Source organism: Camelus ferus, chromosome 32 (genome assembly GCF_009834535.1).
Source record: "Camelus ferus isolate YT-003-E chromosome 32, BCGSAC_Cfer_1.0, whole genome shotgun sequence".
Lineage (NCBI taxonomy): Eukaryota > Metazoa > Chordata > Mammalia > Artiodactyla > Camelidae > Camelus > Camelus ferus.
Window position 1 is genome coordinate 23364680 of NC_045727.1, and position 26303 is coordinate 23390982.

General features: G+C 49.0%; 1 protein-coding gene across 2 annotated transcripts in view; it reads right to left on the minus strand.

Moving 5' to 3' along the window:
* The window catches only part of TMEM132C (transmembrane protein 132C), a 304399-nt gene extending 278304 nt beyond the window's left edge, over positions 1 to 26095 (minus strand). Inside the window, exon 1 of one of the 2 annotated variants that reach the window (XM_032471231.1) lies at positions 25779 to 26095. In XM_032471231.1, coding sequence (XP_032327122.1) covers positions 25779 to 25863 — 85 coding nt within the window. In that variant the 5' untranslated portion in view covers positions 25864 to 26095. The remainder of the gene's footprint in view (positions 1 to 25778) is intronic. The other variant, XM_032471233.1, reaches the window with a different exon arrangement.
* Positions 26096 to 26303: the final 208 nt, after the last annotated feature.

Consider the following 26303-nt stretch of genomic DNA (forward strand, 5'->3'; position numbering starts at 1 on the left):
CACTGACTTATTCCACCTGCCGCTCTTCACTTCAAGCCGGTGCCAAGTGAGAAGTTGGCCCGTCCAACCCCTGAAAACAACCTCTTGACTCTTTTGGTTGAATCATGAAAGTTTAAAAAGGCAAAGACTAATCTATGTCCACTGCAGTTAGAGGAGGGAAAGAAAAAAAAAACCCCTACAGCTGCATCTCCCACGTCCATAAAACCATGGGATTAATTCCATCCAAAGGCCACAGAATGAGTCTTGGTGAAACATGCAAAGGTTTGGGAAGTCTGGTCTAAATTCGGTGATTCCCCAAGGGGCACGGAGGTAAGCATCTGCGATCCGATAAATATCAGGAGATCCGATGCTTTGCCACCGTCTCTGCCGTGAATTTAACTGAAGGCCATCACCATGCTCAGTTTCAGGGGTTGGTTCTGATCTGTCTCAGCTAACCCAGCTCCCTTCCCTGTGACTGGCTAAGGAACGGCTCTGAATTTCAAATATGATGAGCAAGACAGGAAGAGAGGGAACTTCTGTGTTGGTTCGGCCACACTTTTTGAAAGAAAGCCTTCCAAAAGCCAGTCTCTCCCTCCAGCCGTTAAAGAAATAAATCACACACCCTGAATGCCACAGGCAACTATCCCGGGACCACGAGGACAATCAGTTTGAGGATGAAGCCGGCCCTGAGGAAGTAGTGAAAAAGACCCAACGGTGCTGGCCATTAAAGGGCAACCATCAGCCACAGGATCAATTCAGGGCAAACCGCCCTATTTCTGGAGTTTGTACTGGGTTGCATTAAAGATGATTTTACTGGCTGGTCTAAGCACCCTAATTATGATACCTGAATGCCAAGCTCTGGTCTAAACACCAGATCAGCTCCAGTGGGTTCTCTCCCAGGTTCAGGCCATACGTCTGTTGATCAAACCGTCAAACAGCCTCTGAAGTGCAGTGTTAGTGCAATAAATATAGGAGACAAGGAGGCTTGGGCACAAGGAAGAAATGGAGACAAGGAGAGGGACAGGGGAGACCGCCTATTCTTTCTTCTAAGAAATCTCTCACTCTTACTGCACATTGTATACCCCACGGCATCCTGGAGAGGTTAACAAGGCAAGGTCCTCGCCTTCGAGGAGTCACAGAGCAGAGGGAGAGATGGAAGAAAGCACAGCCAGCTGTGATCTGCAGAGGACAGTGCTCTGCATGGACCCAGAAGGCGAAATCAGGGGAGCAGGAGTTGGCAGAAACCAAGGTGGTGCTTGACCCTGAAAATTTCCTTGAGGAAACTGACAAGCACGTGGAGGAAGGAGCCTGAGAGTCAAGCAAAGGGTTGGGTCGCACTGAGCGGAGGGGAAGGGGCCAGAAAGCCCCAGATGTCAGAAGTTCAGTGTGGTCCACTTCCTCTCACGGCGGTTTGAGGCCAGAGGGAATAATGGAGGGGAAAGGTGTTTGGGAATAGCCCCACGAGATATTTATTTGGGGCTTACAGCAAACACCGGTCCCACAGATACAAGCCAAAGATGGAGAAACTGAGGCATTAAAATCAAATATTTCAGATCTGACGACAGTATTCATCGTAAAATGTCTAATGTCTCTCCACGCTCAGGACGCCGCTAGCCATCTCTCTGGACGGGGCACGCTGTCCTCTTTCAGGGATCTGGGCTGAAAGTGAGCTGAAGGCTGTGTCCTTGGCAACGTCCCCCAGGAGGCACGGGGAGAGGTTTCGCTGCTGTTGACCACTGCTGGGTGGTTTTAGCAGATTTGGGTAAGAAGAGAGATGGGCGGGGACCAGTCTTGGTCGAAAGCTTCTTGGGGAGTGAGCCCTGTGGCCATTCTCCCCCGGTCACCTTGCTGTTCGCCCAGGATGTCTTTGGGCACCTCACATGGGGGGTGTTGCTAAGAGATGCAGAGCGGGAGCCTCTGATGCCCTCTGAGGGAAGGACCCCACTCCTTCCGCATCTCCTCAAGACAGCTCCCACCCCCAGTCCTTGAGGCAAATGCCTAAAATTTCTACTTCTTAGCAAAACCCAAGACAGGTCGCCCCTCTATTTTATCCCGCTGCCCCAGGAGATCCGATCATCCAATCCCCCTCTGGAAATATTCTGTGCCAAATGAAATTGGAGTGAGGTCATTAATTATGAAAATTCACAATGCATAATTATAATAATTACTCTGATCGCATAAACATTATCCCACTATGAATAATTTAATAGGAATCACGCTTTTCGAGAGAACGGCAATTAAAATAAAACCCAGGGAGGGGACGGGGAGGATGCACAAGACACTCGCTCGGCTTTGTTCTGAGGGAGGCTGTAACTGTCACCAGAAACTTCACTCCTGGTCGTCAAGAATTATCCCTGAGCTTAGCAGGTTGAGAAACAAGGACAGTGAGAGGCCCGAGAGGTTACGAATGATCTCCACTTCTGGAAGAGATATGTTCTCCTCTAATGAAAACAAGTTCAAGCTTCCGTCTTCATCCAGCAGCCAAAGAAAATCCTTAAAGAGGAAGGAATGATTGGTCCTGTTTCATAAGACAAATAGACAGGGACACTCGGGTGTCCCCAGGTGGTTCGAAATTCTGCATGGAGCCAGCTCAAAAATAAATACAAGTGTTCTGCCCCCAGGGTAGGGGGATGTCCCATTAAGCAAAAGCTCAGGGTGGAGGGAGCGACAGTTTGCATTAAAGTCAAGAAATAAAACCTACTTACCCTGTGACTTTTCTTATCACTGAAAGGTTTTATTTTTTAATACCTTACTAAGTTTGTGAACAAGCTACATCCTTGCATAAAACAGTATCCTAAAGTTACAGAATTAAGTTATTTGAAAGGGCTGGAAAATGGGGTTCATGCCAGGGAGAAGTGCATGCTAAAGCCAGAGAAGGGCCAGGGTCCTGGATTTTAAGGTGGACCCGCAATGCTGATGGAGAAGAATTCAGGACACACTACGTGCTCAGATTTACACAACTGCTTACCATGTACGTGCAATAAGCTGACCTGCAGTCTTGCTCCTTGCCTTTAAACTTTTTTTATCAAGATCATTTACAAGAAGTGCATTTTACAGTGCAAGTCAGCATGCACACACACACACACTAACAGAATATGTAGACCTACTATGTGAAATATACTCAGACAGTTTCTGTTCTATCCCATTTATTAAAAAATACATATATATGTAAGTACATATATTATAATGGAATACTACTCAGCCATAAAGAATGAAATAATGCCATTAGCAGCAGCATGGACAGACCTAGAGGTGATCACACTAAGTGAAGTCAGTCAGACAGAGAAAGACAAATATCATATGATATCACTTATATGTGGAATCTAAAAATATATATATATATATATATATATATATATATAAGTGAACTTATTTCCAAAACAGAAGCAGACTCATAGACAGATTACCAAAGGGGAAAGGGGATGGGGGAGGGATAAATTAGAAGTTTGGGATTAGCAGATACACACTACTATATGTGAAATAGATAAACAACAAGGTCCTGCTGTAGAGCACAGGGAACTATACTCAATATCTTGTAACAATCTACAATGGAAAAGACTGAAAAAAGAATATACATACATGTGTGTATAACAGAACCACTTTGCTGTGCACCAGAAGCCATCACAACCATAGAGTCAATCAACTATACTTCAGTTAAAAAAAAGAAAGAGCCAGTGCTGGAGGCATTTATCCACCTAACCAAAAAAATAAAAAATAAAAAAGCAAAGCTGGTAGCAACCCGCGAAGCTGATTTCACTGCATTCCTATGGATTCAGTTAACAGATATACATGAAGCACCTACTATGTGCCCAGCACTAAGTACCAGCGTTCCAGTGAAGACAAAAGAGAAAAATCCCGGCTCTCGGGCAGCTGACATTCTAACAGAGCCAGTGGGAGAAACAAGACAATTCCATTTGTCACGTCCGCCCCACGCAGGCGCTGGCAGAGCGAGCAAGCTCCTTGTACCTGGCCCCGGCCCGGAGAGCGGAAGGACTGGAATCTGAAGGAGACGGACCTGTGTCCGAGGGCCTCACCTAAATACATTTCCTTCCACCCTTTTTGGTCGGGAGTCTTTTGGCTGCAAGAAGCAGAAAGTGAACTTGAACGTGGATGAGGACAAAAAAAAAAAAAAAAAAAAAAGAAGGTTATTTTGTCCGGATCCAGTGTGAAAAAAAACCAGAAACTGTTTGAGTTATGTTGACACTGGGACTTGAACACCAGGACTCGATGACGCAGATGCAAAAGCCAAGAAGCCAAAGATGGTTGGTGAGGCACCCAGACATCAGCTCCTGAGGTGGAGGGGCAGTGCCGGGAGTGGTGCTCCCGAGGCCTGAGCCAACCGCCGGGCACAAAACAGGACAGGGAGGGAGGGGCTGCCTGGCGGCTGCCAGAGTCCCTGAGAAGGACCAGCCCGGGCCACAGGCTGCATGAGAAGGGAGACAGGAGAAAGAAAGGGGTTCTTCGGCCTCTCCCCTTCAGCCTCTCCCCAGCCCCTTTCGCTGCCTCCTCCTGGACGTAGGTATCCAGGAACCTGGGAGGAGCAGCTCCCAATGATGGGACGTGAGCAGGGGATGCAGGGATGGGCCTGGGGGCAGACGGGCAGTCAATCATTCCAGGCGTCCAGGGGAAAAATTGCAAGGCACGCCATCAAGGCGCAGGGATCAGTCAAGCCTTGGGGAAAAGAGGAAGTAAGCCAGGGACTCAAGCCCCTTCCAGACTCTCCCTTGTCTCTGGTCTGTGTCAGCTTCAGTTCCCCCTACAGGGATGGGCTCCATTCACTCAGCTGGAACAGCTTCCTGGCTCCTAGCCTCACTTCAGCACCAGAGGAGGGGGACAGCGGGCCATGAAGGGAGCCGTGTTTGGCTGTCACAAGCCGGAGGGGGTGCCGGTGGCATCTGGCAGGTAGACATAGGACCCCTGAACTATGGGATTAACAGGGTGGCGAGATGGGGTGGGGAGGGATGGACTTCAAAACGCCTCGTGAGTGCGTGACAGCTGTGAGTTTTATTTCGCCTCTAACTGCTAACTTGTCCGAGGGTGGATGATTGGAAGCTTTCTGGGATCTCCTCCTTGCCACTGGCTCAGACCATCAGAACCTCCCTTAAGATCCCCCAGTTCCCTCATGGTCCCCCCTTTCTGCTCAGGTTAACCTGCTGTTGTCCAGGTCCAAAGGCTGCAGTGCTGGTCTTCGCCAGGAGGGCGGCACCCTCGCCTACAGCTGGTTACTTTCCTGAAATGATGGAAACGTCCATTCGTGCCAGCCATTCTCAACTTGGGGGGTGGGATGTGTGGACATCAGAATCCTGGGGGTCCGTTTAGCATTCAGGATGCTATTCAATACCTCCTATGGGGAAATCGGAAAACCACTTCTGTTTCACAGAAGGCCAAGTTAAAATATATATATAGTTCTTTGGGCTTGCGGAAGACAGGACAGGATTCTTGAGGAACCGTATTCCCCTCCGGGAGAAGGTGAGGAGAAACACTCTGGCTTTTTAGACTTATCTGAAAAGAGCATATATGTTTAAAGTTGAGAAACGCAGCCTTCCATGCTGGTGAATTGATGACAGCCAGGTCTGGAACAATGCAACCCCCAATTAAGGAGGTTCAAAACGGGTAACAATTTAGTGGACGAAAGCCCCAGTATGATAACTCATTACTCATGATTCTCAGCGCCCTGTTACCAAGTGTCCTACTGCAAAGAATATTCCTTGCTTTGTCTTTAAACCCACCTTTCCCGGAAGCTCTGGTTCCAAGTTATATGACAGAGGACACAATCGGGAAATTCAAATGATGGGGTGGGGGAAAAGCAGCAGACGTCAAATCTGCCCGCTGCCATCTGCTCCTGCCCGCAGGCCAGTGTTTGCAAAAGTTGGGAGGATGGGAGAATGTGGGGGTAAATTCAGAAGGACTTTTAAACATGTTAGCAGTTACGTATTTATTTTAATATTTAGGGGGGGAAATGCAATTAGCATGTGAAACAGTGACTTTCGTGGAAACTGTTGCTTAGGGCAAAGCTCAGATGAAAAAATTTGAGATAGAGAAAAACTGTCGTTAAGTAAATGGAAGTAGAGATGATGCTAATTATGGCAAAAATGGTTGCGAATCACTTAGGACAAACTGCAAATTAGGAAACACGGATTTAAACGTTATGAGCAATTTTCTGTCTTTGAAGATGAGAAGTTAAATACACCTCTTGGGCATACCTCCAATCTTTCAAAAAATCCTCTAAAAAGAGTTTTATGAGTTTGTGTGTGTGCATGTGTGTGCGCGTGCGTGCATATGCGCGTGTGTGTGTGTGTGCGCGTGCGTGCATGCGCGCGTGTGGGTGTCCATATGTGTGCATTGTGTATCTGTACGTGCATGTGTGTGTGCGCGTGCGTGCGCGTGTGCGTGCGCGTGTGCATATGTATGCGTGTGTGTGCGCGCGTGTGCTTTCAGCTGCATCCCTACAAACCAAGTCCCCAACGTTCCCGGGGAAAACGGGGACGTCCCCTTTAACCCGATGAAGATGTTAACTGTTGTGTTCAGTTAGCAAATGGATGTACAAATAGGACTCTGCCCCGCAGAGAGAGGGACATTATTTTTTTTTCTCCCAAATACGAATTTCGATTCCCTCGGGGCTAAAAGCTCACGTCTAGTCCTGAGGCTGTGAGCTCCGCCTGTGTGGAAGCGCTTCATCAGGAGCCGGAAAACCAAGCAGAGCTGGGCGCGCCTGGGGCAGCGAGGGCAGCGGGGAGAAGGATGGAGGCACTGAAGGGAAGGCTGTGACAACGGGCTCACATAACAGGTGATGCTCGGGTACGAGCACGTGTGCCAGGCTTCTGGGACCAGGGTGGCGTCTGATCCATGACCGTAACAGAGATACTGCTTCCAGCCGCAACGCAGGGTCCCCTGTGGTCCTCTCACCTGCCCGGACGTAGAGTTAAAATGCACGACCTGTTGTGCTGGGGAAAAAGGGTGCAGGGTCCCCTCCCCGCAGCCGGGGGAAATGCAGCGCCCCTGCCAGAGAGTCCACTGTGCCCCCAGATGTCTGTCTCTGGGAGACTCTCAGCAAGAGGATGTCATCAGGAGCCAGAGGCAGGAGAAACCTAGCGTCCTTGAGGTCCGAACATCCCAGAAATTGCTGGAATGGTGGGGAGGAGCCGGGGGAGAGGGGGTTTCCCGCAAGTCCGCTTGTGAGGCCTTCTGCCAGGTTGATCGGGACGTTAAAGGGAAGAGTGAGTCCTGCAGGGACCACTGAGGACATGTAAGTGGCACAAAGATTACTCCAAACGTATAATCATCCCAACGCAGAACTCGGCGTCCGGAAGGGCCAGGCTGACGCACACTGAAGACAGCTATTACTTCCAGATCAATATGGGCCAACAAACTGGCCTGCGCTTCTCAGGGCTATGAAAGCCCAAAAAAAAAAAAAAAATGCTGAGGAAGTGTTTGTGATTCAAGGAGACTGAAGGAACTTGACGACCGAACACGGCATGTGATCTTGGATTGGATTCCGAACCAGGGAAAACTGAGCTTTAATTTGCCCCAAATGACAAGACAGGGCAATTTGCAACATTCAAATAAAGTACGTACACAGATAATCGATAATCACGCTGGAAACAATGTCACAGTCTTGATTTTTATCCCTGAAAAGCGGTTATGTAAGAGAAGGCCCTCGTTTTAAGAAAATACACACTGAATACAGAGCATTCATGTCCACAACCAATTATGAATGTAATTAGTTTAGAAGACATATATATATATAAACATATATAAATTTTTAAAATATACAGAGATAGAGAGGAAGACAAAGAGACATACACAGAGAACGAATGGTAAAACCAACATGGTAAAATGTTAAATTGGGGGCGTTTAGGTGAAAGTTACATGGGGTTCTTTGTATGGCTTTGCAACTCTTCTTAAGGTCTCAAGTTATTTTGAAATAAAAAGTTTAAGAAAAAAAACCCACCGTGGTACAGGAAGTACTTTATACACCGTGGGCATTATTTCAACCCGTATGTCTCAGTCAGGGCCGAGTTTTCCCCCTGGAGACGTCTGGCAATGCCTGGGGACACTGTTGATTGTCATAACTGGGGTGGGGTTGGGGGGCGCTACTGGCATCTAGTTTCGTGCAGGACATCTCCCCTAACAAAGAATCATCTGGCCTCAAATGTCAGTAATGGTGAAGCTGAGAAACCCTGATTTAAACACGTAAAGGAAAAGAAGCGTGCTTCTGCCCAGACGTCGGGCGCGGAGGTACTGGGGACGCGTCGCCATGTGCTACAGCCAACGTCCCCTTCAGGCCCGCTCTCCACCTCGCGCCCGGCATCTCTGCGCATCCTCCCGCCTCTGCCACGCTCAACAGGACCCGGTTCGGTGGACACTAATCTGGTCTGCCTCACAACCCTTCTCTCCCTTCTTCTGGTACCAGCACATCTCTTCCTCTGGGACGGGCTCTTCTCCCAACTCCAACCACGTGCCCTGGGTGGGGACAGCAGCACCTCTGCAGACCGTGCTGCCGGAGCCTCGCCCGACTGTGCTCCCGTTGAGTCCGTCCTAGCACCTCGCTCCTCCTACCAAAGCTGCGTGGCTGAAGGCGGGGCGGGCAAACCAACTGCCCCAAGGCCAGCGCCCAGGCGTTTGAAGCCACAACACATTTAACCTATTTTGAATGTGTTGCCCAAACTTGAAAGCTGGGTCATTTCACATTTTTAATAACCCTGATTTCCTGGTTTACTGGAATCATTCAGAGTCTGACGGCCACAGGTACAGGAATGACAACCACACTCATCTCCTGGGGTTGCTGTGAAGAGGCAGTCAGTTAACATATATAAGTGAGTGTATCTGTCACATAAAAGATCCTTCTAGAACCCCACTCATTTATTTTTTAAAAAAAAGTGTTTAGATGCACAAAAAAAAAATGCCCTCTCCTTTCTCAGGTACTACAAATGCAAAAATATTTTAACTGAGTTCACTTAGGGTCCCCTCCACCTGGTGTCTTAGTAATCACGGATGCACATCAGGGAACATGGAAGGAGAATCACATATTCTTTCTTTACCCTGTGGACAAAGAGCTTCGGAAGCAAGGCAGCTGGTCAGTGTGACGGGGCCCACAGTCGTCTCTGGGCAGAGACGGGCGCCTGGAGACAGGGGGCCTGCAGCACGCTCCTTTGGTCTGAAACGCATAGACGTTTTCTAAGACGAGGGAACAGTGAAATCCAGGTGAGACTACAAACCAGACGCTCCCCCTCTCAGAACAGCCCAGGCCACCACCATCACGAGCGTCCAGGAAGGGGGGCAGTGGCTGCAGTGGCTCCGAGCGGGTGTCAGAGGACGAGGGCCTGGAAGAGCGGCCACTTGGGGTGGGGAGCTCGGGGCGTCCCAGCCTTGGTGGGGTGAGGAGGGCAGCCAGCTCCAGGTTGGCTGGAGAGGACCGGGGAGGGGGAAAGACCTGCACACAGATACGAGATACAAATAAAGAAAGGACACGTCTACAACGAGCCTCGTGCTGTTGGATTAGAACTGAGATACCCGTGTGAACTCCTGGTTTGTGAGAAAGACACAGACACACAGAAGTGTTAGTGTGTGTGCAGCTATTCCCTGGCTCTGTCCACTGAGAGGACTGGCGCGCCCGGACGGCAGTGAGCACGTCGGGAGCCTAGATCTTGGTTCCTAAGCACCGTTCTCCACTCAGGATGAACTGAGCTGATTCTAGGACTGGGGCAGGGAAGTGGCAAGATGAGTCTGGAAATTCTTACATCCGGAAAGGAAGGAAGTGCTCAAAAAATTACTGAGGACACTTCAGAAGGGCACAGAAGCCATGATTAAATGGCTCCCACTGGCCACAGCTGGGATATTCTGAGCATCAAAATAAACAGCGGAAGTAATGAAGCACAAGGCACGGAGTGAAAACGCAATGAGCCCATTCTGTCAATACGCTCACAAATGAAATATTGAAATTCTGATGAGAAACAGAACATTTGCATTGTCTCTGAACATCTCTTCATAGAATATTTATTCGTCTTTAAAGTCAAGAAGGGCAGCTTCGCAGCCGAGAAGCCTGGCAGACACCACCTTCACCAAGTGAGCGTCACTAATATCGTGACAAATTTAAATCATACGCCGCCGGATTAAACGCAACGGGAAGAGCAGAGCAACCGCTCACGGGACAGTCCTGCCAGAGGTGTGTGGCTGGAAGCTAAGCTTGAAGCAACGTCCGACGAACCCCAACCGAGGGAGAAGCCACAACGTAAGTCACCGGTCATCTTCAACACTGCCAAGGTCACGACACTCAGGACAGGACTAAAGGAAAACACCCGTGACGTGAAGGAAATTACTGAGACAACAGGGGACACTGAATCAGGGTCCGAGGGCTGTGTGGTCGTCAGGAGGCAACGTTTATTCCCGATTGTCATGTGGCATCGTGGCTTTGGAAGAGAACACCTTTGTGATGAGGAAACGCACGGCAAATATTCAGGGGTGGTGGGCATCTATTGTGTCACGTACTTTGAGACAGCTCAGGGGACCACGGTTCTAGGTGCCGGTTCGCACAACTCGTCTCTGTGCTGGAGCCCGTGTAACCCCAGCAACGACGCACGCCCACCTCTTCTCCGCTGTGCGAGAGCGAGTGTTATTTGTATACATGTCAGTGTCAGGAGGACAGAGAACCCAACTCAGATGCTTCAAGCATCATGAAGGAGGGAATCCTTGAGGAGAAAATACGAAAGTGATGCTGGGGGTCTAAAGATAAGAAACAGGGGGACGGCACCATCATCTAAGGAGACAGGAGGGGAAGGAAGTGTTCCCGACCCCACGGAGGGCAGGAGCCCTGGACAGAGGACTCCAGACAGGGGTTAGAGTCACGGGGGGACAGAGGCACAGGGAGCACGTGGCCTCTCTCTCCTCCTGCTCTCCTACCTCCCCCAGTGCCCCCCGACACTCCTGCCAACCCCACACTTCAGGCAGCGAGCACAGGAACTGCCCCCGGCAGAAGCGAGCCTCCCAGGGCACAGAGCAGGCTGGAGAAGGACGGAGACTGTGTCTGGAATGTGGGCAAATGTGGGGGGATGGGGGAAGCCAGATATACAGGAGCCCATTGGACCCTTTACCATAGCTCTGTGAGATACCTTTTCTGGCCCCATTGCACAGATCTGGAAACTGAGGCTCGGGGGGGATTAAATAGCACGCCCATCTCTACACAATGGAGCAGAGACTGGACTCAGGCTGGCGTGAACGCCAAGCCTTGCTCTTGCCTCCCGATCAGGAATGATCAGGTGAGGCTGAGGTCCTGAGTTGCCAAACCCAGATCCACCTGGGTCCCACCTTTGTGTCTGCAGCCGGTACTCAGGCCCATCTCTTGCATCTCGTTTTGTCTCTGATACTGACGACAGGGCTGGGTTGACCGGTGAGTGATAAATGATGTTTGCGTATCCTTGGCTCAGGCGACTGTGACACAGACCCAAGCAGGAAAACACATCTTCGATGCTGCCTCCTGTTCGCAGACACCGACTCAGGGAGGTGGCTCAGCGGAAAAGAGGTTCAGCTCGTTTGCACGACTCTCCTCTGTCTTCCCGAACTGTGTCGCTCACGCTCCCGAATGTGGTGGTGTAGGAATATTTATTGGTTTTTTAATGGCCCCAATCACTCATCCTTTTTCTGGGAGCAGCAGCCCAGTTCTCCTCTGTGCCCCACTTTGAGCCTCGCAAACTCCTCCCCCAGCTCCCAGACAGAGTAACTGGAGCACGTTGTCTTTTACAGACCAGGTTAGCTGGCTCAGAAACGGCATATGAACCAAACAGGACCAGAGAGACACAGCATGACCTTTCCTGGGTTTATCAGGTATTGTGACCTCGCAAAGGTGGGGTCCTGGGACTGCTAAGAGCCACGGCGTGGAGCCTAAAAATGAAGCCAGCACTGTAATGGGCAAAGCAAGGAACCAAAGAAAAAACATTGTGCTATCATCACTGGACACCTGGACCAAACTATAACTGATGACTACTTTAACATAATTTCATCACCCACCTTATAAGGCATCTTATACCCATCTGCAGTCACTTGCCATTACTTCGGTATTTACTCAGTTGTTAAGAGGAACTCCTAATCAAGGATGTTTTCCCCTGTCTACAGCGAAATTCTGGTCTCTGTTTTAAGTTGATCTCTTGATTTCTTTCACGTGGCCATTTCTGGGAACCCATTATCTGCAAAGCAGGGGGCCCTCCTTTGGCTCACCTAAAAGGAAGAGGCAAAGAGTACGGAGAAGGATGTCCACTTAGAAATGAAGTCAGTGCCTGCATTGCCTTTGGCCAGCTCGTTTGAGCATCACGCACCTGCTATGAACACTCTCAGCTCTGATCCAAGGGGCAGTTTTCTGGAGTGACGGACGGAGAGAAAGGGTAATGACGGATTCTGTTCTCAGCTAGACCCCTTTATAAAACAGTGGCTATCCAGACACTTCCGGCACACCAAACTTACCTCCCCACTTTTCTGAGCTATCAGGAGCTAAGAGATGAGCTCAGGGTGAAAGAAAGACACTGCGAGAAGCCAAAGACAGAATTAGGTCATGTGTTGTTTGCTCATTCATTCACCAACTACTAAGGGCTCAAGGGTGCCAAGCACCGGGGCGGATGCAGCACAGATACACACAACAGTGAACAGAACAGGAAAGAAATTCCACTCTCATGGAGCTTACATTCCAGGGGAGAGGAAGAGGGCTTAACACGTAAGTCAGATCTATGGGCTATCAGATGGCGGTAAGCGCACAGAAAACACAACAGGAAAGGGGCACAGAAAGTGCCATAATGGAGACGAGCAGGTGGCATGGATGGGGAAGAGGACCTCTGAGCAGGGACCTGAAGCAGCTTACAGCAGCTCCAGTGACTTTCCAGATGTGACCCCACAGCAGGCATGTGCAAAGGCCCTGAGGTGGGAGCCCACCCGAGGTGGTGAGCTCCAGCAAGGGGGCCCATGGGACTGTAACAGCGTGTGTGTGTGAGGGCATGGGGGTTGAGATGAGGTCAGAAAGGTGCTAAGGGTTCAGAGTTCATGTAGCACCTTGTAGATCATTGAATAGATGGCAGCCTCTGCTCTAAATATGATAGGCGCCTCCACAGGGTTTTGAGCAGAAGACAGCATGATCTGACTGCTGGTCAGGAGACGTCTGAGTGGGGGACCTCCCCAGCCAAGACGCAGCGGCGCGTGCTGGGGATGGAGGACCTCGTGGGCTTCCTCTCGGGTGTTACAGTAAGGACTGTCTCTGTGGATTCACTGCCATTGAATATACCTGGAGGGAACTCTAACTCAAAAAGACACTTGCACCCTAATGTTCACAGCAGCACTATTTACAACAGCCAACACATGGAAGTAACCTAAGTGTCCACTGACAGATGACTGGATAAAGAAGATGTGGCGTACGCACACACACACACACACACACACACACACACACACACACACACACACACACATACACAATGGAATACTACTCAGCCATAAAAAGAACAAGATAATGCCATTTGCAGCAACACGGATGGCCCAGGAGAATGTCATTCTAAGTGAAGTAAGCCAGAAAGGGAAAGAAAAATACTATATGATGTCACTTATATGTGGAATCTAAAAAAAAAAAAAAAAAAGGACTCAAATGAACTTTTTTACAAAACAGAGACAGACTCACAGACAGAAAACAAACCTGTAGTTACCAGGGGTGAAAGGGGTCGGCGGTTGAGGGATAAACTGGGAGTCAGGACTAGCAGACACACACCACTATGTATAAAATAGATAAACAACAGGGTCCTAGTGTGCAGAGCAGGGAACTGCATTCAATAGCTTGCAATGGCCTGGAATGAAAATGAATATGGAAAGGAATATATATGTGTATGTATAACTATATCACTATGTTGTAACACAGAAATTAACACATTGTGAATCAACTATACTTCAATTTTTAAAAACTATAAAAAGAAACTGATAGTACTAAACCCTTAGCAACGTGCGTGCTTGGAGAGCAGGAGGTCAGAACGTTCGAGAGAATGGAACCCCCCCAGACAGAGGACTCCCGGACCCTGAGGATGGGTAAGAAGCCGAGGGTTGCAGAATTCCTGCCTCTGTGAATGGGAGTGCAAACCCCAGGACTAACAGGCAACTCTCCCAGCCAAAGCCCCTGCTGGCAGACACCTCCTGTCACTGATGGGGGGAGAGGTGTCCGAGGGCCAGGCCACGGCCGGGGGGATGACTGCCCCATGGCAGGGGCCTTCGCACAATCCACGAAAACATTGAGCTTGAAGGCAGATGAGGAAAGTCTGCTCTGTGGGTCCATTCACTGGTTACAATTGAAAATGGAAACTCTTTGGTTTAGAATGGTGACCGGAGGCCGCGTGCTGACCCAAACGAGTTCTATAAATTAGAGCAAAGAGCACATCGCCACTTAGGAGGCCGGAGAGAGGAAACAGAGCCGGAGGAGAGCAGGCACACCCAGGTGGAGACGTGCCCGCGGGTGTTTTTTTCTCATAAATGAAGACGGACTTCATTCAGAGCAGGGGCCCTTCTGGGTTGCCTTCCACAGCTGAGGCATTGGAATCCAATCGGCTTCGGGAACTCAGCCCTCACGGGCGAAGGCAGGTCTCTTCTGCGAGAGGGGCCAGCGAGGGAAGATGTGCTGACGCAGTGCGTGGTCCACGGTCAGCACTGGCAAGTGTCTGGTGGAGGGATGAATGAATGAAAGGCAGGGAGCCAGAGCAGACGGAAACCAAGAGAAGGCCACCCAGAACTGGAGGTGTGCTGGGAGGTGGGCATCCTCGACCTCGCTGCTGATGCCACGAACAGCAGGAGGAGCAGGCTGGCTCCCCCGCGGGGGCTGCCACAAGAGCTCCGAGTAGCCCTGTGAGAGGCAGCCGACCAACGGGCCTTTGGTTTCCTTTGCTTTGACCATTTGGTTGGTGGGATGGGGTCCTGCCTGCCGGGCATCCATTTCCCTGAGGCTGATACAGCCCAATCTGTCTTCAGAAGCCATGCCTTCTGCACTCTGTCCTTGTAGTTCGGATGGAGATGACCTCAGGCTCCCAGACGGATGTGTCCCAGACCTGACCAGTCAGAAACTCCATTCCCTCCCATCACAGTGACGGGCTCAGGGCTGAGCCAGGGACACCAGCGAGCACCACGAGATTCACTCCATCAACGTTTCCTACAATCATCTGGGAAGTCACTTTTTTTTTTTTTGGAGTGTGCTGTGTGGCTAGGATGTAAACTTGAGCTGCAGGTGACAGTGATGACCACTCAGAACTGAAGCCAATGCAGAGAAGAGAGGAGACAAGAGATGCAAAGAAACAGCGTCTAGTGACATTGATTGATCTCTGGATCCAGCCATGCCTGAAGCCTACCTGATATTTGCAGTTACCTGACCCGACTTTTTTTTTTTTTTTCAACAATCCCCCTATTTTATTTATTTATTTTTACTTTCATTCTTATTTTTGGCTTTGGTACCATTTGCTTAAGCTGGGTTTTTCAGCATTTGTAACTTAAAGGGGTTGCAGCTAAGTAACTGAATGACTTGGTGCGTATTCAAAGACCATTTCCAATGAGCACGCAGGGAAAAGCTGTCCTGGGGCCTCAAACACAACCTCATTGTTTCCAACGGAGACAAAGTCATGCTCCCAGGGCCATCTCCTATTTATGGTGTGAGGTTTTTTGTTTGTTTGTTTGTTTTTGTCTTAAATTATCACCAAGCTGCAACTCCATGATAAGAACAGACCTAGCTTTCTGTCCTGTGTGTGTGCTGGGGGTGGGGTGATGGTCTTTAAGTTCCTCTGTTTATTTGGAGAATAAGAGAATCCCTTATGGCCTCAAAGGAATGCTAATCCGCCGCCATGTGCCAAAGTAGGTAGTGTTATATCCACGTTTCTACAGCATCCGGGTCCACAGAGACGGCGAGGAAACGCGGCAGAAAGCGCACGTGGTAATTAAGGGGCCAGAGGGACCAGCTGAGCAAGAAAGACGGGAAGAGTCAACTGCAGAGTCGGGTGGAAAAGTGAACCACGGAGGCGGGGGAGGGCGGGCGCTGCCCTGGATGGTTCTGATGGCTCTGTGAACCCAGAGGGAGGAGCGCTGTTTAAGACAGTATCGAGAGCATCAGGGAACTAAGCCAAATGGAATTAGGTCTAAGCTGTATTTAAGCGTGAAGTACATCAAGGGACGTCTCAGCATATGAAGCGCTGGCTCTCTGTTTGGGCTGATAATAAACGGACACCTCGCACTTGGGCAGCTTTCCCTGGTCCCTGACAATGTCAAGTCCACGCCTCTTCTCATTCTTTTTACTTCTTACATTATTCTCAGGGATGTTATAAAATAGCCACGTGCAGTTTCTATTGGATTTTGGGGATGATTCTTCTCGGATAAGTACGCGTACGATCATGGCGATGGTTTACTGGACGTTAGCTATGTGCCAAATCTGACGTGTGTGATGGACTGAGTGGGGGCTCCCAAGGATGAGTCCGCCCAGAGCCTCTGGATGAGGTCTTGTCTGGAGAAAACAGGGTCTGTTTAGATGTAACTGAGTTAAAGATCTCAGGATGAGGTCATCCTGCAGCAGGGTGGGCCCTAAATCAACGACCAGGGTCCTTATCAGACAGAAAGCCACGTGCAGATGGAGGCGGACACGAGGGAGGCAGCCGCAGGCAAGGACGCCAGAAGCCAGCAGAAGCTGAAGGAGGCACAGAAGGCTTCTCTCCCAGAGTCCTGGAGAGAGGAGGGCCCTGCCTGCATTTGAGTGTGGACTTCTGGCTCCAGAGTTGTGAGAGAAGACGCTCCTGTCATATTACACCCCCCAGCTTGTGGTCTTTGGTCACAGCAGCCTCTGGAAACTAACACACTGTGTTAAGTACCTCACGCCCGTTTTTCCATTGAGATACTCTCACAGTCCCACAAAGCAGGACTGCAAAGCCATCCTTTCCCCTAGTTTTCGCCACCCACATACTAGGTGTCCAGCCTCCCTCCCGCCTTCCTTTGGAACAGCTTTTTTATTTTTCTCTGGGAGGAATACACGTCTCCCTTTTTTAAATAGACTTCATTTTTTCAAAGCAGTTTCAGGTTTACAGCAGAATTGAGCGAAAATACAGAGTTCCCACACAGCCCTCCCCTCCCCTCAACATCCCTCATCAGTGCAGCATATTTGGTACAATCGATCAACCAACATGGACACATTATTATCAGCCAAAGTCTGTAGTTTACATGACGGCTCACTCTTGATGCTGTACATTCTATGGGTTTTGACAAATGCATAATGACGTGTAGCCACCACTACAGTATCCTACAGAGTAATTTCATCGCCCTAAAAATCCCTTGCACTCCATCTGTTCATCCCTCCCTCCCTCCCTCCCTCTCCCCCACCCCCTGGAAACCATGATCTTTTCAATGTTTCTGTAGCTGCGCCTTTTCCAGAAGGTCATTTGGCTGGAATCGTACAGTTCGCAGCCTTTTCAGACTGGCTCCTTCCATTGAGCAATTTGTCCTTCAAGTCTCTTCCATGTCTTTCACGGCTTGATAGCTCTTTCTTTTTCTCACTGCACATATGTTTTTAAACTTATATATATATGTACTGTTCATTGTTTCCAGGGACAGTTCAGAGCTTTCGCTTTTTAAACTTACATAGTCACCAAAGGAATAAAGCCAGCCACAAAATAAGAATTAACTCAAAGAGATTCATCACTTCTCTCTTGAATACTCATGGTGGAGCTGTCCATCAGACTGTCTTCATCTTTCCCAGACAGAGTCGGCCCTAAGGAACCTGTTCTCCTTCCTGGAAACACCTGAGAATCGCCCGAAGAGCTTTTAAAAAGTGGAAATGATCAACCCTGGCTCTCCACCCACCCCACTCCATCCCTCCCTAGAAAGATCCTGGTTCAGCCCACTGGGGAGTAGCTTTCCTTCAAGACTCCTGGATGAGTCTAAAGTTCAGTCAAGGTCTTGGGTTTCTCTTCTCTGGAATCTAAAATACGGGCGCAGATAAAACCAAATACAACGGTCAGGGCCCCTGTCTCCCAGCAGTGACACCCTGACAACAGTTGTAACTACAAGGGATCTTGAGCAGGAAATTTCAGACTTTCAGGAAACGAGTCCTTTTCCGTACCTTCAGGGCCAGAAGCTCCCAACCCCTGACTCCTTAGGTGGCCCTGATGCGTTTCTGCTGCTAGCACCAGAGGCTTCTGACCAATTCGCCCAGCGCCTAGCAGGACAGATGCTCAAGTTCATCCTTCTGCTTTGATGACACTGACCCTCCGTAATTAATCCATAGGTGAGAGCTCGCCAGATTGCTGCCAACAGGAAGGGTGCTGAGCAAGGGAGACGAAGTATTTTACAGAAGGAGATTAAGAGTGTATGTATGTCTATGCGTGGCTGGGACACTGGGCTGCACACAAGACAGTGACACATCGTAACTGACTGTGCTTCAATTAAACGAAAAACAAAAAAGAAAAGGAAGGGGATTACAAGGTACACACTTCCAGCTGTAAAATAAATCAGTCACAGCACGGGGAACGTAGCCAACACTATCGCACTGACTTTGTCTGGTGATAGATGGTTATTAGACTTCTCTGACCAATCCATAATGTCTGTCAATGTCCAATCACTATGCTGTACCCCAGGAACTAATATGCTATATGTCAACTACACTATAATAATAATAATAATAATAATAATAATAATAATAATAATAATAATAATAATAATTAATAATAATAAAAATTTATGTAGAGAAGACATGGTCTTCTACATCAAGTCTTTGAGTTACCTAGGATCCCAGACATTTGCAAATGTGGACTTAACACTCTTAATATACCACTGAGAGCATCGTTAAACAGAAAAAAAAAGAAGAAAAAAGAAAGAAATGTACGCACTGCAGAAGACAAGGACTCACCCACTCCGGGAGATACCTATAACCACTGTCTTGGAAACTTTGCTAATTCAGACTCTGGCTGGGTTGTATTTTACCTTTGTCCTCTCCTTAAAGGCAGTAACTTGTAAATCTCTAAGGTGCAGAAGCACTTTTGTTCAGCTCAGCATACGGGCAGGAAAGAATAAAGTCCTATTTCAAGGCTATCAGAAGTCCCCACTCAGAAACAAAGGTAAGCCAGTTAAACATAATTGGTATCCTTCTTCAAAGTATATACAAATAATCTCTAAGTAAAAATTTTCTTAGCTAGACCCAGGGTGTAAGATGTACATGCTTGAAAAGGAAAAAAAATATTGGTGCTATATTGTCTTAAATTTCTTATACAGCATATAAAGCAGTATGACATAACTTGAATGCAGCCTTTGATTAATTAAAGATATATTTTGTAAACCTTAGGGCAATGACTCAAATTTAAAGAGGTATAAATTATGAGCCAATATGGAGATAAAATGGAATCATAAAAAATACATCCAGTAGGAAAACAGGCAGAAAAAAGAGGGGAAAAGAGTAAACAACTGATGGAGCATAAAGCAAAAAGCTGGATGATAGATTTCAATATAAATATATGAGTGATCACATTAAATATAAATGGTCTAAACATGATGATTACAAGACAGAGATTATCAGATTGGATAAACAGGCAAACTTCAAATAAATGCCCTCTATAAATAATCAACATAAAATATAAGACACAGATTAGTTTTCCAAAAAAAAAAAAAGACAGAAAAGATATTACAATGCAAATATTAATCAAAAGTAGGCTGAGGTGGCTATATTAATATCAAATGAAACAGACTTCAGAGTAACGACTATTCCCAAAAATAAAGAGGAATATTGTGTAATGACAAAGGAGTCAGTTCACTAAGAAGTCATGACAGTCCCAAGCATGCATGCACCTAAAATGGTGCTTCCAAATACATAAGTGAAAAGCTGACAGCACTGAAATGAAAAGTAAATAAACTAACAACATAGTCAGAGATTTCAACACTTGTCTCGATAACTGACAGAACAAAAAGATTAAAAATAAGCAGGAATATAAGATACCTGAACATCACTATAGACATTTGGATAATCCTTGTGAATCTTGGGTTAGGCAGAGATTTCTTAGATGTGACACCAAAAGCACAATTACTAAGAGAAAAAAAAATAAACACACCAAACTTTATTTAAAAAAAAAGCCAACAACTTTGCTCTTCCAAAGACATACTAGGAAAGAATATCTGTAAACACACATCTGAAAAAGGACTTGTATCCATCATACATAAAGTACCCTCAAAGATCAATAATATGAAGATAACAACCAATAAAAAAATGGACAAAAGATTTGAAAAAGACATTTCACCAAAGAAAATATAACGACAGCAAATAAGCACAAGAAAGAATGCTCAACATCATTACTTATAGAATGAAAGTTAAAACTTCAAACATATACTGCAACACACCTGTTAGTACTGCTAAACAAAAATCAAACAAAACAAAACAAAACAGAGAACATTAAGTTACAAAGAAGCTGATCATTGCTTTTTGTTTTGTTTTGTAAAGGAGGGACTGGGGATTGAACCCACATCCTCCCGCATGCTAAGCACTTGCTTTACCACTGAGCTGTACCCTCCCCCTAAGTCACAAAGATGATACAAAACAACTTGCTGATGGGAATGCAAAACGTTTCCATGTTTGGAAAAAGTTCACAGTTTCTGATAAAGTTATATATACTTATTATCATACTACCCAGCAATCCCAGTCCTAGGATTACCCAAGAGAAATGAAAACACATTCACATGAAAACCTGTTTGGGAATATTTACAGTGATATTTTTCATAAACACCTAACAACGGAAGTAATCCAAATGTCCATCAATCAGGAAATGAATAAATGGTGGTCTATCCATCCAGTGGACTAGTATACAGCATTAAAAAGGAACAGACTATTTGTGGCCCTTTTGATGATAAACCTCCAACAGGTGTGAGGTGATTCCCATTGCAGTTTTGATTTAGCAAGTAAGGGAACCCTGGTGCACTGTTGCTGGGAATGTAAATTGGTGCAGCCACTGTGGAAAAACAGCATGAAGATTCCTCAAAAAACTACCAAAAATAGAACTACCATATGACACCGCAATTCCACTCAAGGGCATATATTCAGAGAAAGTGAAAATGCTAATTCAAAAAGATACATGCACCCAATGTTCACAGCAGCACTATTTACAATACCGAATATATCAAAGCAACCTAAGTGTCCATCAACAGACGAATGGATAAAGAAGATGTGGTGCATGTATACACAATGGAATACTACTCAACCATGAAAAAGAATGCAATTTTGACATTTGGAACAACATGGATGGACTTGGAGGTTATTATGCTTAGGGAAATACGTCAAACAGAGAAACAATAATACTGTATGATAATATTTATATGTAGAATCTAAAAAATAAAACAAACTAATGAATAAAACAAAACAGAAGCAGACTCTCAGATACAGAGAACAAACTAGTGGTGACCAGTGGGGAGGGGGAGGGGCAAAACAGGGGGAGGGCAGTAAGAGGTACAAACTACTATGCATGAAATAAATAAGCTTCAAGGACATATTGTCCAGCTCAGGGAATATAGCCAATACTTTATAATAACTATAAATAGATAATAACCTGGAAAATTTTGAATCACTATGTTGTACACTTGAAACTTCCATAACATTGTAAATCAGCTGTATCTCAATTTTAAAAAGAATAAAACGGAACAGACGACTAACAGGTGAATATTACATGTATCATGCCACGTGAACAAGATTCAGAGCTGCATACTACATGATCCCATTTTTATGGAATTATGAAAAAGGCAAAACTCTTAAGGACAGAGAACAAATCAGTGGTTGCCAGGGGCTGCGCCTGGGGCACCAGGAATTTTGGGGAGTGACAGAAATGTTCTGTACCTTAATTGTGTTGGTATTTACACGGCCATGTGCATTTACCAAAATTTATAACTCTGGCCTCAAAACGGTGGATTTTGCCATATGCAAATTTATTAATAAACCTGACTTTTCCACAAAGTAGGTTGCTGTAAGAATATTCTATCAATCAGACTTTCCATTTATTCCATTAATTCAGTAGTACTCCCTTTCACTCCAATTAATACACCAAAGATTCATTTTTATTAACCTTGCTTCTCATGACTACGGATGTATGAAATATCTAATACATTCAAAGGCTTCGTTTTAACCCCTGCTCAGGAAAGCGCTAACTACTCGTATAATTGAAGGTTCTGAGTTCTCCTCTGTCTAACTCTAGCCACCCTTGTGATTAACAATGAGATGAAGGAAGAAGGTTGGGAGGGGCAAACTCAAATGGCCAAGGGGACGGGGCAGGCAGGTAGGAGAGGGAAGAGCAGCCCTGAATAACCACCCCTTCCAGGGCCAGGGGACCCCCACGCATAGCTCTGGCGAGACATTGCTCCTGGGGACTGCACACCCACGGTTGGCAGAGCACCCGCAGTCTTCGGGGAAATTGGGAGTCCCGACTTTGCTATGTGGATTCTCCCAATTTGGGGGAGCCCATTCAGTTTTGATAGGTTTTTTTTTTTTAACATCATGCACAGAACAGTGCTTGTCTGCGGGTCCTGAAGTTTGCAAGCGCTCGTCGAAGGGCAGTGGGTGTAGAGCAGAGAACCGGGGCCAGCCCGGGAGCCTGGTGTTTTCACAGCACGGCTTCCGAGAAGCTGAAATCACTTCTGAGAGGCTCCAATGCAGGGGGGAGTTTCAACTTGGGCAGAAGGAACGTGTGCTAAGGGTGCCCAGCGCGCGTGGACTTCGAGTGTACGTCGGACAAGGCGTGACCAGCACCGCCCGGCGTCAGTGCACTGGGGGAGCCAAGAAGGACCTCTCCCCGCCGTGCCCACAACCTCCTCCTATTCGTGAAATCTGCCCAGCCCCAAATCCCAAATCGGCAGTTCAAAATCCCCAAACTCTGACAATCCAAAGGTTGGATGGTTTTTAATTCACTTGGTGACCAAGGCTGCTCTCAACCTCGGGGACTTTATCCTCCTTTCTGTGACTCTTTCACACAGAATGCCGCATGGCAGCAATTTCAGGTGCAACCCCACGCCCGGCCCGCACGTTAGGCAATATTCGTGTATGACCCAGTGCCGCTGTCTGTCTACCTACCTACCTGCTTTCCGAATCGGAAACACATCTGGCCCCAGATTTCAGAAAAGAGACTCCGGGCCTGTGTGACTTTCCCAGGGGTCACCATGTGACTGACAACCATCACAACACCTCACCGTCTCAGCCCACCACCGCCCTTTCCTCTGCTCTACACCCGGCCAGTTCCTCAAACTGTAACTCAAGGACACTTCACGACACCGACCTCAGCCCATATCTTACATCTTAGGAAGATTCCCTTCTTCCCATGTCCTGGCCTATTTATGGAACCGCCCAAGAGCAATGATTCTGTTCCAAACCCTGAGGAATTACAGAGCCTTATATCCACAGTTGAAAATAAACTTACAATCGGTATTAAAAATTGACCAGTGGTTTCAAGGATTCCAGAAATCAGCACTTAAATCCTTGGGCAGGAAGAGTCAGTGATGGTTTTTTTTGGTTTTTTTTTTTTTAAGACAGCACGAATGTAAACAAAGGTCAGAAGACTTTCCTCTCTATAGGAAATCTTAGGGAGCAAACATTTTCTTTGCAGAAGACTCAAAGGGAGGAGTGAACTGCCACTTTCCGTAATGAGAAAGTGAAAAACATTTTGCAAAGGATGAGCTGCAGATCCAGAAGCCCCCAAACCACGTGGTGAAAACTGTCAAGCAAAAGCAGGGAGAGAAAACCACGCGGAGGTAGCAGGAAGCCAGGGGGAGGGGCGGCCTGGGGGGAGGGGTGGGACACCTCCCTTTTACCTCCAACACCCCCAACCCCTTTCTGTCTAAGTACCATCTTCAAAACAAAATTCCCAAGTTCACTTTCCAACAAATCGCTGCCCCTGGACATTTCTAATGGCCACTTCTCCAAATCAAAAGGAACATCCTCTCTGTGGAGGAAGAAAAGGAATATAAGCTTTGATTAAGAAAAGTCCACAACTTACTTTAAAAAGCACATTCAGCAGAGTTCTAACCGGATTAAAACCTCTCACAGAGGGAGAAAACCTGATGGGGTTCTGTCACCCTTCGCTCAATTTAAAGTGACACCACCCCCCTCTACAGAAGGCTTTATATCCATTCAAACATCACTGGAAGTGTTTCCAGAAGGATTTTGGGGGGTTTTTTTGAACGACCATTTTACATTTGGGGAAACTGTCCTAGAAATGATGGAACCCAGAGCTAACAGCAGAATTAAGGCACCAGATTCTAGATATGTTTGCCCTTTGGAATAAAACAGAAAAGTCTGCCCCATCCCTTCACATCCGCGCACGTGCCCAAGCGCAGGCGTGCGCGCGTGCGCGTGCCCACACACACACACACACACACACACACACACACACACACTCCTGTTTACCTGGAGCTCCTGGGAGAAAGGGACATTATTTAAAACAGCAATTTTGTCTGGTTGGTGTGTCTGGAAACCTGTAGCCTTAAGGAAAGTAGATTTTTCTGGAATTTCAGCCAGTGGGCAATGACTTTTGAAAAGCAAACGCTACTTTTTAACATCAGTTGGCAACTTGTCTCTCCGAATGCATTTCCAGCCCAGCCTGGAGAGCTCCAGGCGGGAGAGAGCCATGACTCTCGTCAGGCTGGACTCGGTTTGCCGCTCAGGGCCCGGGGCTGGGGCCGGAGCCGCGGCGCGGCGCGAAGGGCAGGGACACTCGTGCGCGTCTCGCTTTAACCGGATGGTCCTGAGCCCCCTGACCCCGCGCGGGCAGCGGAAAAGCGGCGCCCCCGTCTGCCACGCGCCGACTCGGTCCCGGTTCTCGGGCGGGCCGCGGGGCGCGCAGCCGCCTTCTCCCGCCTCCCTGCCTGCCCGCGGCCCCGGGCGCCCGTGCCCGGCTGGAAAGGCGCGGGGCGCCGGCGGCTCCCGGGCTTCCAGGCCCTTCTCGCCGGCCCTCCCGCCGCCGGCCCGGGCCCCACACGCCTGTAACCGCAGCCGGCCTAAGAATATCAGCCTTCCGTGAGCTCTCTGGGCACTCAGCTTTCTCTGCCTGAATTCTCTTAAGCCCAAGGCACCGTGGTCATTCCCACTGTAAAGATGAGGAGACTGAGGCGAAAGCCACCCCCTGACCCAGGCCCAGCTGCTGGGAGGCCCAGGTCAGGTTCCGAGATGCACCGCCGGCTCTCCCACCCGCGCGGCATCTCTGCGCACTTGCAGACCACACTGGACACATATGGTCCCCAGAAGGGGTCTCGGGTTTCTCCCAGGCTGGGATCCCCAGGAACTGCGCGGTGACAGCGCATTCCTCCGTGGGCCAACACTGGTCCTCGGGACCCCGCGGAGGGGGCGAGGGGGCGCAGAGGGCCTGGTCTGCCCTCGTGGGTCACCAGTCCCAGTCCCAGTGAGCTGAGGAGGGGCATGCCACGCTGTGGAGGAAGGAGACGCAAAGAACGCGGCTCCCCGCTCCTGGACCCCCAGCTCCACGTTGATTGCGCTGGGGTTGGATTGAGTCCTCACGGGACTCGGGGACGCTGAACAAACACAGAGTGTCCCTCAACCACGCCCCCTCCTCACCCTCGGGAAGCACCTCAAACCCGGAGATACCGGAGCTGCCCAATTCGCCCCTATCTCACTTACGCGGCGCCCAACTGGGTTCGCTCATCTCAGGAAGGGGCCGCTCCATGCCCAGCGACCGGCGCCCTCACCCAGGTCCCCACGACACTCCCACCTTTCGGCTCCCCACGCCCGGGGTCCTGGGGATCGCGGGGAACTTCCCGAGAGCCCGCGCGACCGACGCCCCCCGCCTTACCTCTGCCCAGCAACGTTCCAAGCACCAGGCTCAGCGCCCCGCACAGCGGCGCCACCCGCCCGGGGGCCGCGCCCTCGGAGCGCATCCTGCGTCCAGGCAGCTCAGGCCGCCCGCCGCCCGCCCGGGACGCAGCGCCCGCTCGCGGCCCCCGCCGGCTGTCCCATGTCCCGGGGCCACCCCCGGCAGCGAGTCGGCCGGCCGGGCTGCGGAGCCGGTGGTCGCGCCCCGCCCCTGCCGGGAGCACGCCGCGGCAGCTCCGGATCCCGCGGCGGCTCGCGCTCTGGCCGGGACAACTTTTCTCCAGCCGCCGCGGCAGCCGCGGCCCGCCCCGCCTCCCGGGCCGCCCACCGGGCCCGCCCACCCAGGGCCCGCCCCTGGCCCCGCCCCTGGCCTGAGGCGGGAGGCGGGTGGGGGAGCAGGCGCGCTGGGAAGGCGATCGCGCGCGCGCGGGGAGCGGGCGGGTGCTCACGCGGGGTCGCTCTTCCTCCCTGCGGCCTCCCGCCTTCGCGCCCTTCCGCCCGCGTC